The sequence below is a fragment of the Branchiostoma belcheri genome, unplaced genomic scaffold (genome assembly GCF_001625305.1).
Source record: "Branchiostoma belcheri isolate BF01 breed outbred unplaced genomic scaffold, Haploidv18h27 scaffold242, whole genome shotgun sequence".
Classification (NCBI taxonomy): domain Eukaryota; kingdom Metazoa; phylum Chordata; class Leptocardii; order Amphioxiformes; family Branchiostomatidae; genus Branchiostoma; species Branchiostoma belcheri.
The window spans coordinates 62,201-72,163 of NW_017803846.1; the positions used below are offsets into that span (position 1 = coordinate 62,201).

The following is a 9,963-nucleotide window of genomic DNA, read 5'->3' on the forward strand; positions in this document are numbered from 1 at the left end:
AATTAACTGCAAATTATGCAAATGAGGACTTTATTTGCATGATTAATGAGGAAATTCTATAATTACAGTGTTTTACATTATAGAACTTTTCATACCATGTAATGCATGTAACCTATGGCAGATGGAACACCAACAGATACTAATTATGCAAATGATCACCTAATTTGCATAATTAATGCAAAAAATCTATGATTTTTCAATGGTGAATGATGGGAATGTCATACTTGGGACATCTTTAAGTTAATCAAAAGTTAACATCACGATGCATATATTATGTTAATGCAGAGGTCATTTGCGTAATTAAAGAAGAAATTCACATTTACATATCAAGCCCATATTTCATGGAGGTATGAGATCTCGGAACTCTTGTTACCTTTGCCAAGAAGGTTATGTTTTCAGTGGCGTTCGTGTGTGTGTGTCTGTAAACATGATAACTTGAGAAGGCTTTGATGGATTAACTTGATATTTGGTAGGTGGGTACTTCTTGCTGAAACCTCAAAATGATTAGATTTTGGACTGCCTAGTGGCTTCTTATGGTACTGCAGCTGACCTTCTGGCTTGGGTCATGAAATTTGGATGATAGGTAGTTCTTGTTCTGGGGAAGAATAAGTTTGGTCCCCCTAGCGGCTTGCTCTGGAACTGCAAGGACGCTATATTCAAAATAGGATAGATAGCTTAAGAACCAGTAGATGTTACAATATAAATCATGAACATCCATTTAAATATACTTGAGTTATCCTGCTAACAAGCAAGAAACAAAAAAGGTCCACTGCAGTGACGTAGGGACCCCCCATGAAGCCCATTTTTGCACTTGACATTGGTCTCCCCAACGGTAACCTGCCTGAACATCAATCTATGCCTTGAAGAGTTATGCCACTAAATCCACAGTCTCCTACACTAAAGCAGACTGATTTTATGGATGGGAAAACTGTAACAACCCTGAAGAGAAGGGGGACTTTGTTCAACTGTTCTGGCCAAAACATGAGCATTTTAGAGTTGAGGCAGAGTCTGTAAATTTTTTTTTTGGCAAATCGGAAAAAATAAGAAGTAGGCAAATCCGAGAACCAAGTAAATGAAATGGGTATGGCTTGAATGCTTTTTCTCAAGCCATGGGAAATATCTTGTAAGGGTGTTTTAAAAAACCAAACTTTTAATGAATTTTTAGTGAATTTTTCCCTACATTTCTTAGCACTTCAGTTCAGACGTATTAGTTTTCATTTAGAACTAACCCCAAACTTGTCCCTGAGAACTACTACAATTGTATATTGTAAGTAGCAACTGAAAGCAATCATGACAGAAACACAAACTTTGGGACGTCTTACCACTGCTAGGGTAACTTCCTGACATGCTGTCACTATAACTAGTCTGTAGCCAGAGTCTGCTGCGGGGAGACATCAGCTGCGGGGTGCTGGATGAGACTGCTGCAGTAAGCCATGCAATAGACTGATTATTGTGATTGCTAGTCCATGCAAAATTAACTTCAACTGTATTAATCATTTGTAGTAAGATAAAGGCATTACACAGGAAGAGTCCAGAAGACAAAGTGAACGTCACAAAGACAGAAATATATCTATTAGTAACTTTAGTGTGTGTTCTACAGTATAGTTACTAGTGCCCATGTTGTTTGTATCCATCCTTTATTCATCATGTACTTATATGACTATTTTCCTTTTCAATACGGGGTGTTGGGGGAGAAAGCCTAGTGCAACCTCATTAATACCCCCAGAATTACAAACACGAGAGACTCAAGTGTTAAGAACACTGCTTGATGTTTCTATGTAAGGTATTGGGGGGTGACTATACAATGTAGGCCGTGGTTATTCTCATTTTTGATGGGGAGTGCATGGGTTTAGTGTTCTTTGTAGAAATGTACAGCAGTTGTTTACTGGTAGTATGTGACTATATATGTGCTGAAAGCATGGGGAGATTGTGGAAACCCTTGCCCTTCATCGAACGAGATCTTCATCGAAAGTGCTGCTATCTAAAAATATGTGCTCGCCAAGCAAAATGGTTTTATAGACCTTCCTTTAGGTCTGTAAACTGGCAACCTTGCATTATAGTTTTATTCCATTAATATTCTTGTGGAAGAAAATGTTTTTTTTGTGAGTATGAAACGTATCACAAAAAGGAAATGACTAGTGTTGACTAAATCCCTCGATGTGTGTTTATAAGCCATCTTCTTCCTCGGTTTCCTCGCACTGTGGCGCGACTTTGACGGACGTGACAGCGGGCTTGTGTCGGAGTCAACTAACTCCCTCGCCGTCTTTCTCGGGTTCCTGGTACTGCTGCGCGACTTTCTGTCAGACTGCTCCCTGTGCTCTCTATGGCGGCGCTGGCCATGGCTATGCGTGTAATCCGATCTCCTGTGGATGCTGCCTTCTGAACCCGAGGAGGGATCACGCTTGTCTTGAGACGCAGTCTTTCTCGAAACTCTGGGCAGAGAAACCAGCATTCCCTCCAGCATCTTATCCACCTCCCGCACCAACTCCTTGTCAGCCCGCAGATCACGAACGTCACGCTGGCGGGAACGGGACGGCTCTCCTGTCTTGGTTGAACGTTGTGGCGAAGCACGCCGGGGTGGTTCACTCTTGGCGCGCACCCCTCCTCTGGCGGCTGTGCTGTTGGCTGTGTTGGCGGCTGGAGGGTTACCGAGCGGCAGTGACTGAGAATGCTGAATCTGCGTTGCCTCCGAGTCCTCAGAAGTGCTTTCAGACCAACCTTCTCTCACGAAGTCTGCCACCTTGCTTTTCTGACGTAACTTGTGGAGAGACTTCTGCATGTGGGGGCCATTCTTCATGTGTGAATAGAACTCCTCGTCCGACGACGTCGATCCTTCCGCCTGCTCAAGGAAACAATTCCCGGGTCCACACGGACCGATGTGTCCCTTGACAGGTCGTCTGCACACTGAACATCGCCCACGCGACTTCTTAGAGTCCCTATACTGCTCCATGAAGACAAAAACGCTGAATTTTGCAGAGCAACCAAAAACGTGGCTGTGGGAGCCAAACTAAAACCGAAAAGGCTGTCACGTGAGACTGGGTCACGTGGGGTAGGGCCAGATCAAATAAAGTTTGTGTGACTAATTACAAAAAATGATTCTGAATGAGACATTTTTTCCACATGTACACACACACACAAACGCACGCGCGCACACACACACACAACTTTGAAAATGTGAAAATTAAGTATTGTCAATAAATAATGAGGCCGAAAGGTCCCCGGCATGTGGCCAAAACATCCACCGTACATGTACAAAAAATGTCCTGAAACGTCCTTCTTCCAAAATGTCCTTCTCCCATTTACAAAGCACTGGATTTTGAATACAACGTATCTTTGATATTGATAGACTTCACCTCATCTTGTTCAAATTCAAATTCCTGAATAATTTTCTTGACACGTTTTGTGGTTTTCTCAACCTAATTTCCATATTCCACAATTACCAACTACATGTACTGCATATCCTTGTTTGTTATGATCATACATGTACTACTCTCTTTGTTATTACCTTCGCCAAGAAGGTTATGTTTTCAGTAGTGTTTGTCCGTCTGTCTGTTTGTCTGCCTGTTTGTCCGTCTGTCTGTGAACAGCATAACTCAAGAAGCTTACTATGCATTGTCTTGAAACTTGGTAGGTGGGTAGGTCTTGATGAGACCTAGAAATGATTAGATTTTGGGCCCTCTGGCGGCTTTTGTTGGTACTGCAGCAGAACTTCCAGTTTTGATATCTCGCGATCTGGACATGCTAGGGTCACGAATTTTAAATGACCGATAGCTCTTGGGCTAGGGAAGAAGTGACACGAGTTTGGGCCCCCTTGAGCATTTGTTGAAAAATTTTCGAAGGATGATAACTCAAGAACCGGTTGACGGATTGTCATGATTTTTGGTATGTAGGTAGCTGAAGTGATGCTTGAATAATCAGATATTAGGAGCTAATTTGCATAATTAATGAGGAAATTCTATAAATCTGCTTTGTTCGATAATAGGACTATGAAACACTTGTGACATGTAATTGAGAACGAAATCATGACAGGGTTCATGACACAACTTCATTCAACCTTGAAGTTCATTCTATATCCACATCTTATCCAGATACACTGTCCAAACATTGCAGAGAAGTGAAATTTCTCACTGTAAATTAGTGTAATGTTTAAGAGGTGCTTCTATTATCTGCTACATGTATACTGATATGCTGTAACAGATGTTGATACTCAAAACACTAAGTGTCATTAATATGTCATTCATTTTACTGACTGGTAGATTATAAGCCTATAGAAACATCATGACAAGTCTAGACATGCTGCTGGCTGTCATGATGCCATTACAATGTACGACCATTCACGGTTACGGGACTTACATACCAAGCTTGGCAGAATAGAGAAATCTCAGCACTTTTTTTGCACCCCACTCATACAGTCAGCCCTCACAAATGCACGATCTTAATGAACAAGATGAAGTAAAAAATATGGAGAGAACAGTCTTTGTCAACCTGACAAAGCCAAGAAGTAGGCATAAGAAGTACATTCTTCTCATAAAGGGAGATAAACAAGCTTATTGATGATATATATGATACACTCAGCACAATTGAAATGCAAGGAATAATTGATAAGAAATGACAGTCAGAAAACAGTTACATGTAAGTCCCCAAACTTTTTGGAGCAAAATGATTGTATGTGGAGGAAGCCTTCCTTGCAATAACCTCTAAACTTAACTCTTTGAGCAGAATTATGCTAAAGTAAAGAATTATGTGACTTTACTCCATTTTACATGAAGTACCTGAAGTCACTGATGAGCTAGGAGATCCACCAACTACCACAGTCCACCCACCCGGTGTTACAGCTGCTCCCAGCACCGCCTGGCTCTGCTCTCTCTGTCTCTCCTCTTCGATGAAGTGCAATGCGATGGATGCAAAGTTGCTCTCAAACTGCAACACCAACTGATGAAGAGCAACCACCAGCTCCTGTTGGTAGATGTACACATGTATGGGAAGGAATGTAAGCATTTGAAAAACATTTTTTGGTGTGTAGTACAATGTATGTAAGGTGTGTGTATGTGTGCGCACGTGTGTGTTTTGTCCTGGACATGCTATGGTCTTGATTTTTGAGTGGTGGATAGCTTTTCCTGCCAGTAATAAGTGATATGGGTTTGGTCCCCCTAGCAGCTTGTTCTGGAACTGCAGGGGGGGGGGGTTACTGGCGAAACCTTTCAGAGCAGATAAATTCACAAAGGAACAATATATTTGTATGATTTTTGGTATGTGGGTAGCTTAGACAAAGATCTACATTTATTTATTGGATGCAAATTATGCATATTATGACTTCATTTGCATAATTAATTAGGAAATTCTGTAATTCCAGTGTTTTGCATCATGGGACTTTGATACATGTAATGTTTATAATCTATGGCAGGTGGAATATCACCAGATATCAATTATGCAAATATGGACCTAATTTGCATAATTAATCTGAAAATTATGCCTTAGTGGTAAATGATGGGGATTTCATACTTGGGAGATGTGTAAGTTAATCAAAAGTTAACATCACGGTGCATATATTATGTTAATGTAGAAGTCATTTGCATAATTCAATTAAAGAAGAAATTTACATTTACATGTGAAGCCCATATTGCATGGAGGTATGAGATCTCGGAACTTGCCAATCTCGGAATGATTGGCAAGATGCAATGTTCCCTAACGTCAGAAGAGTGTAGGTTTGGTCTAAATCTCTTTGTTCCTTGAACCTATCAGATTGACTATCGTTGGGAACTGCTGTATTATTGACATCATATGGCTTCCAAAAAGCTCCTAAGAGGCCCAACTCTCTTGACCAAAGTTGCACTTTGGTCAAGAGCTACGTGTCCTACATCTGCCATCCAAATATCATGACCAAAGCAGGTCAAAACACTAGAGTTCCAAACTGGAAGTTCTGGAGTGTGCTAGAAGTCCATAACCTATCATATCAATTTTTTTATTTTGCCAACACCTAACATGTACTCACATGCCAAATATCAATACGATCTACCAACAATTTCTGCAGTTAAGCTGTTCATAGGCAGACAGAAAGACAAACAAATAGCTTTAAAAACATAACTTTCTTGTCAAAGGTAATCAGACAATGGACAAGAAATGGTGAGCATACCTTTCTAACAATGACAGCTCCATCCTGAGCTAGTTCAGTGAGCTTCATCCCCACTCCTTGGTCAATGGTGTTGGCATGGTCAGTTCTCTCTGAACAGTTCCCAATGAAGCAACCAAGAGCATAGACAGCTGCAGCTCTCACCTAAAGTAGGAAAACATTTACTAGATCTTCAACATTTACCCTTAGTGTTTTGACTGCACGTTAACTATCAACTTTTCTTGGCTTTGCCAAGAACTGCAAGTACCTAATTTAGCAGCTAGCTATATCATACTGAAAAACTTGTTACACTCAATGCTTTGTACATTGAGTTGCTTAAAGCCTTCTAGTGATGATGCCCCAACTGTGTTTGGTTGCAACGAGTTCCACTTTACGATAATTCTTGTGAAATACTGTCAGTCTACAAATTTCCGCGGTATATTTAGATTTGCGGAATTCGCAGGGAGCTTTGTACCACAAATCTATTTTCCCGCAGATATGTTTGCGTAAGTGTACCCCCCTCCCCACATGCATTCACGATGGACCTCGAGTTCAAGCGAAAATAAACAACACACGTGATCCACAAATCACTCCAAATCAACTTTATTCTTAACAAATGTAATGTTACGTATGTTGAGTATCAAAATTATTCAAGTTATAGTACTGATATCAAAGATAATACGAGGGTTGATCCAAAAGTTCTCGGCCCCTCCCAAAAAACATGATGGCAGAAAAATTTTTCTTACACTGTTTTTTAACATAGTCCCCTCTAACTTCAATGCACTTACTCTAGTGATGTTCCAGCTTTCCTTTCCCTTGTGGAAGAATATTACGTCTGAAGCCCTTAAAAATGCCTAAACCATGCACATCAATGACGCCATCATCACCATCAAAACGTTGACCATGTATTATATGTACTAAGTGGAACTTCAGTTTAGGAAACAGGTAGAAGTCCGACTGTGCTAGGTCAGGTGAATTGGAAGGGTGGGGTAAGACTTCAAAGCCACATTTGTTCGCTGCTGCCACTGACCCCTGTGCTGTGTGGACAGGTGCATTGTTAGCACGTCAACTCAGAGCTTTGACAAAAGAACGGTTCCCAGCATCCCAAGCGAGTTTCACCCATTGACAAGGCTTTGGCCTCTGTTTTCTGGGACAGTGAGGGGGTAATCATTATTGACTACCTGCAAAAGGGTCAGACCATCAATGGGGTGTACTGTGCACCAGAATTGTGACAGTTGAGGGCAACAATCACCCTTTTCTCTGTGATTGTTGCCCTCAACTGTCACAATTCTGGTGCACAGTACACCCCATTGATGGTCTGACCCTTTTGCAGGTAGTCAATAATGATTACCCCCTCACTGTCCCAGAAAACAGAGGCCAAAGCCTTGTCAATGGGTGAAACTCGCTTGGGATGCTGGGAACCGTTCTTCATCAATTATTTGCTCTGGTGTTATGATTTGGGGTGAAAGTGGTGAACCCATGTCTCATCTTGGGTTACAAATCGTTTGAGTAAATTGCCTTGATGGACTAAATTCGTTCCTTGAAATGTCCAGCCTGTTTAGCTTCTGATGTTCAGACAACGTTCTAGGCACCCACCTTACAGACTGCTTTCTCATCTCCAATATGTCCAACAAAACATTGTGAACTGAGCCACAATTCAGGCAAATGAACCTGTTACAGGTTGGACAGTGTCACATCTGTCATTTACTATCATGTGATGGATGGCCTCAACTGGATTGTCTGTGGTGCTGATTTTAGGGCGCCCGAATCGCGATAGCACTGGCCATGTCAACCACGTACCACCCGATAAAAATCTTTGCGAGTGCATGTATGACCGGCTGAAATGCGGACACATCGGACATATCTACAAATGTTTTGATGAAAAATATAATTGCTGGTATCTAGAAAATGTCACTTGGTTCTCTTTTGCAGGAGTTATTGTCTTCGTCAGAAAGACTAATATATGGAATTGTCCCGCCGTATTGTGTACTCTTAAAGGCATGATTCAACGTCCATGATTTTGGGCAGGCAGATTACTGTTGTTGAGGCCGAAGTCAAGTGCAAGTTTGGGCTTTGTGGGGGGTCCGTACACCACTGCAGTGGACTTTTTGTGTTTGTGGCTTGTTAGCAAAATAACTTGAGTATGTTTAAATTAGATGTTCATGATTTTTGGTAGGCAAGCTTACCATTGTAGAGGCCAAGCTCAAGTTCGAAAACGGGCCTCGTGGGGGGTCCCTATGACGCTGCAGTGGACCTTTTGTGTTAGAAATTTAACGATCTTCTCCCACCTATCTCTGCTTTGATTCAGATGGGGGACTGTTGTGTCCCAAACTGTGCCTGTCCCAAACCGTGCCTGGGCGGGCATAGAACGGGACACAGCCTGACTGTGCAGAACCGTGCCCGGAAGTGCTGTCAATCATAGTGATTGGCAGTACCAGGCACGGTTTGGGACAAGGCCATCGCGTGTCCCGAACTGTGCTCAGTCCCCAGGCGTGATTTGGGACACGCACCGAGTGTCCCAGACCATGCCCAGGCACAGTTTGGGACAAGGCTATCGTGTGTCCAGAACTGTGCGCTACCTGAGGCGCGGTTTTGGACAAACACCTTGTTTATGTAGAAGTCTGTCATGAGTTTTTGCTTTGTTTTCTGGGTAGAAATGCTAGCGTGAACCAAAGGCGACTTTGGCATACTTCCAGGATAATGTAATGCCAAAATCTCGCCGAAGACGCCATATATTAATGGTTTATTTGTCACATATTCATTTGTACAGAATGGCAGGTCCCGTGTAATTGGGACCTGAATTGCTCTGACAATTACATATTTATCATTGGTTGATTAATAAAAAGTTACATTAAAATCATTATTCGTCATTATTATTAATATAAAATACGTTTAACTTAAAACATAATTCATTTAAAATGTCAGGTTTGCACACAGGTACAGGTTGCATTAAAAGTCTTTGGACACTAAAATGGTAATCTCAGTCTCCATTCAGTAGTCGCACGATATGTGGTATTGCACTGTTTTTAAATCTCTCAGTTCTGGCAGTGACCGTGTTCAGTTTGTAGCTAGATCTAGTGTCTCTACCGCTGGTCTCTCCTCGAGTAGGAGGCAGCCACTGTCTGAATGTCGGGGACTCCATCAGACCGCGTCCGAACTTCAGGATCAGGTGTTGACGTCTTTGCTGAAGTGAAGGTAGACCTAGGAGACTGCATGCATCCGGGTACCGGGAGTAGTCTTTGCCAAGTATGATACGACATGCCCGGTGCTGAATGTTCTCTATCTGGGTTGTCTGTGTGGAAGTCAGTCCGGGGCCCCAGACAGGGCATGCGTATTCACACAGGGGACGTACGTAGCTTACGTACACAGTCACCAGGTCAGACACTGGTAGTCTGAACCTTTTCAGGTGTCGTAGGAGGAAGAGACGTCTGCTGCTTTGACTGGTGATGTGGTTTACATGCGTGTTCCATTTGAGGTCAGATTGCACCATGACCCCTAACAGCTTGGCTACAGAGACTTCTTGAAGTGCATGGCCGTCAATGTATAAGACTGGGAGAGGAGGGGGGGTTTTTGTAAAGTACACATGCATGGCCTTGCATTTCCCTTTGCCATAAATTTGCTTATAGAATATGTATATATTTTCCTCAGTGATTCTTTTGATTATGCATTTCTTCACTAGAGTATCAATGTGTAGCTGTGGAAAATAGCGTTTTAGCGCTTATATCCAAACAAAGAAAAGCTTTTTTACACGTGCGTTACATTCTGTTACTGCCACAACAACCAATCAGAGATGCGTACAGCGGACCTGTGATGCAAGATTTGCATACTGTCACGCAACAAATTTTTTGTCTAAA

At 42.1% G+C, this 9,963-nt stretch overlaps 1 protein-coding gene across 1 annotated transcript in view; it reads right to left on the reverse strand.

Moving 5' to 3' along the window:
• The window catches only part of LOC109471238 (regulatory-associated protein of mTOR-like), an 81,542-nt gene that overhangs the window by 56,885 nt on the left and 14,694 nt on the right, over window positions 1–9,963 (reverse strand). The window contains exons 5-7 of the mRNA XM_019770516.1: window positions 6,134–6,274; window positions 4,824–4,956; window positions 1,323–1,421 (exon numbers count right to left, since the gene is read on the reverse strand). Of these exons, the coding sequence (XP_019626075.1) occupies window positions 1,323–1,421; window positions 4,824–4,956; window positions 6,134–6,274 (373 nt within the window). The remainder of the gene's footprint in view (window positions 1–1,322; window positions 1,422–4,823; window positions 4,957–6,133; window positions 6,275–9,963) is intronic.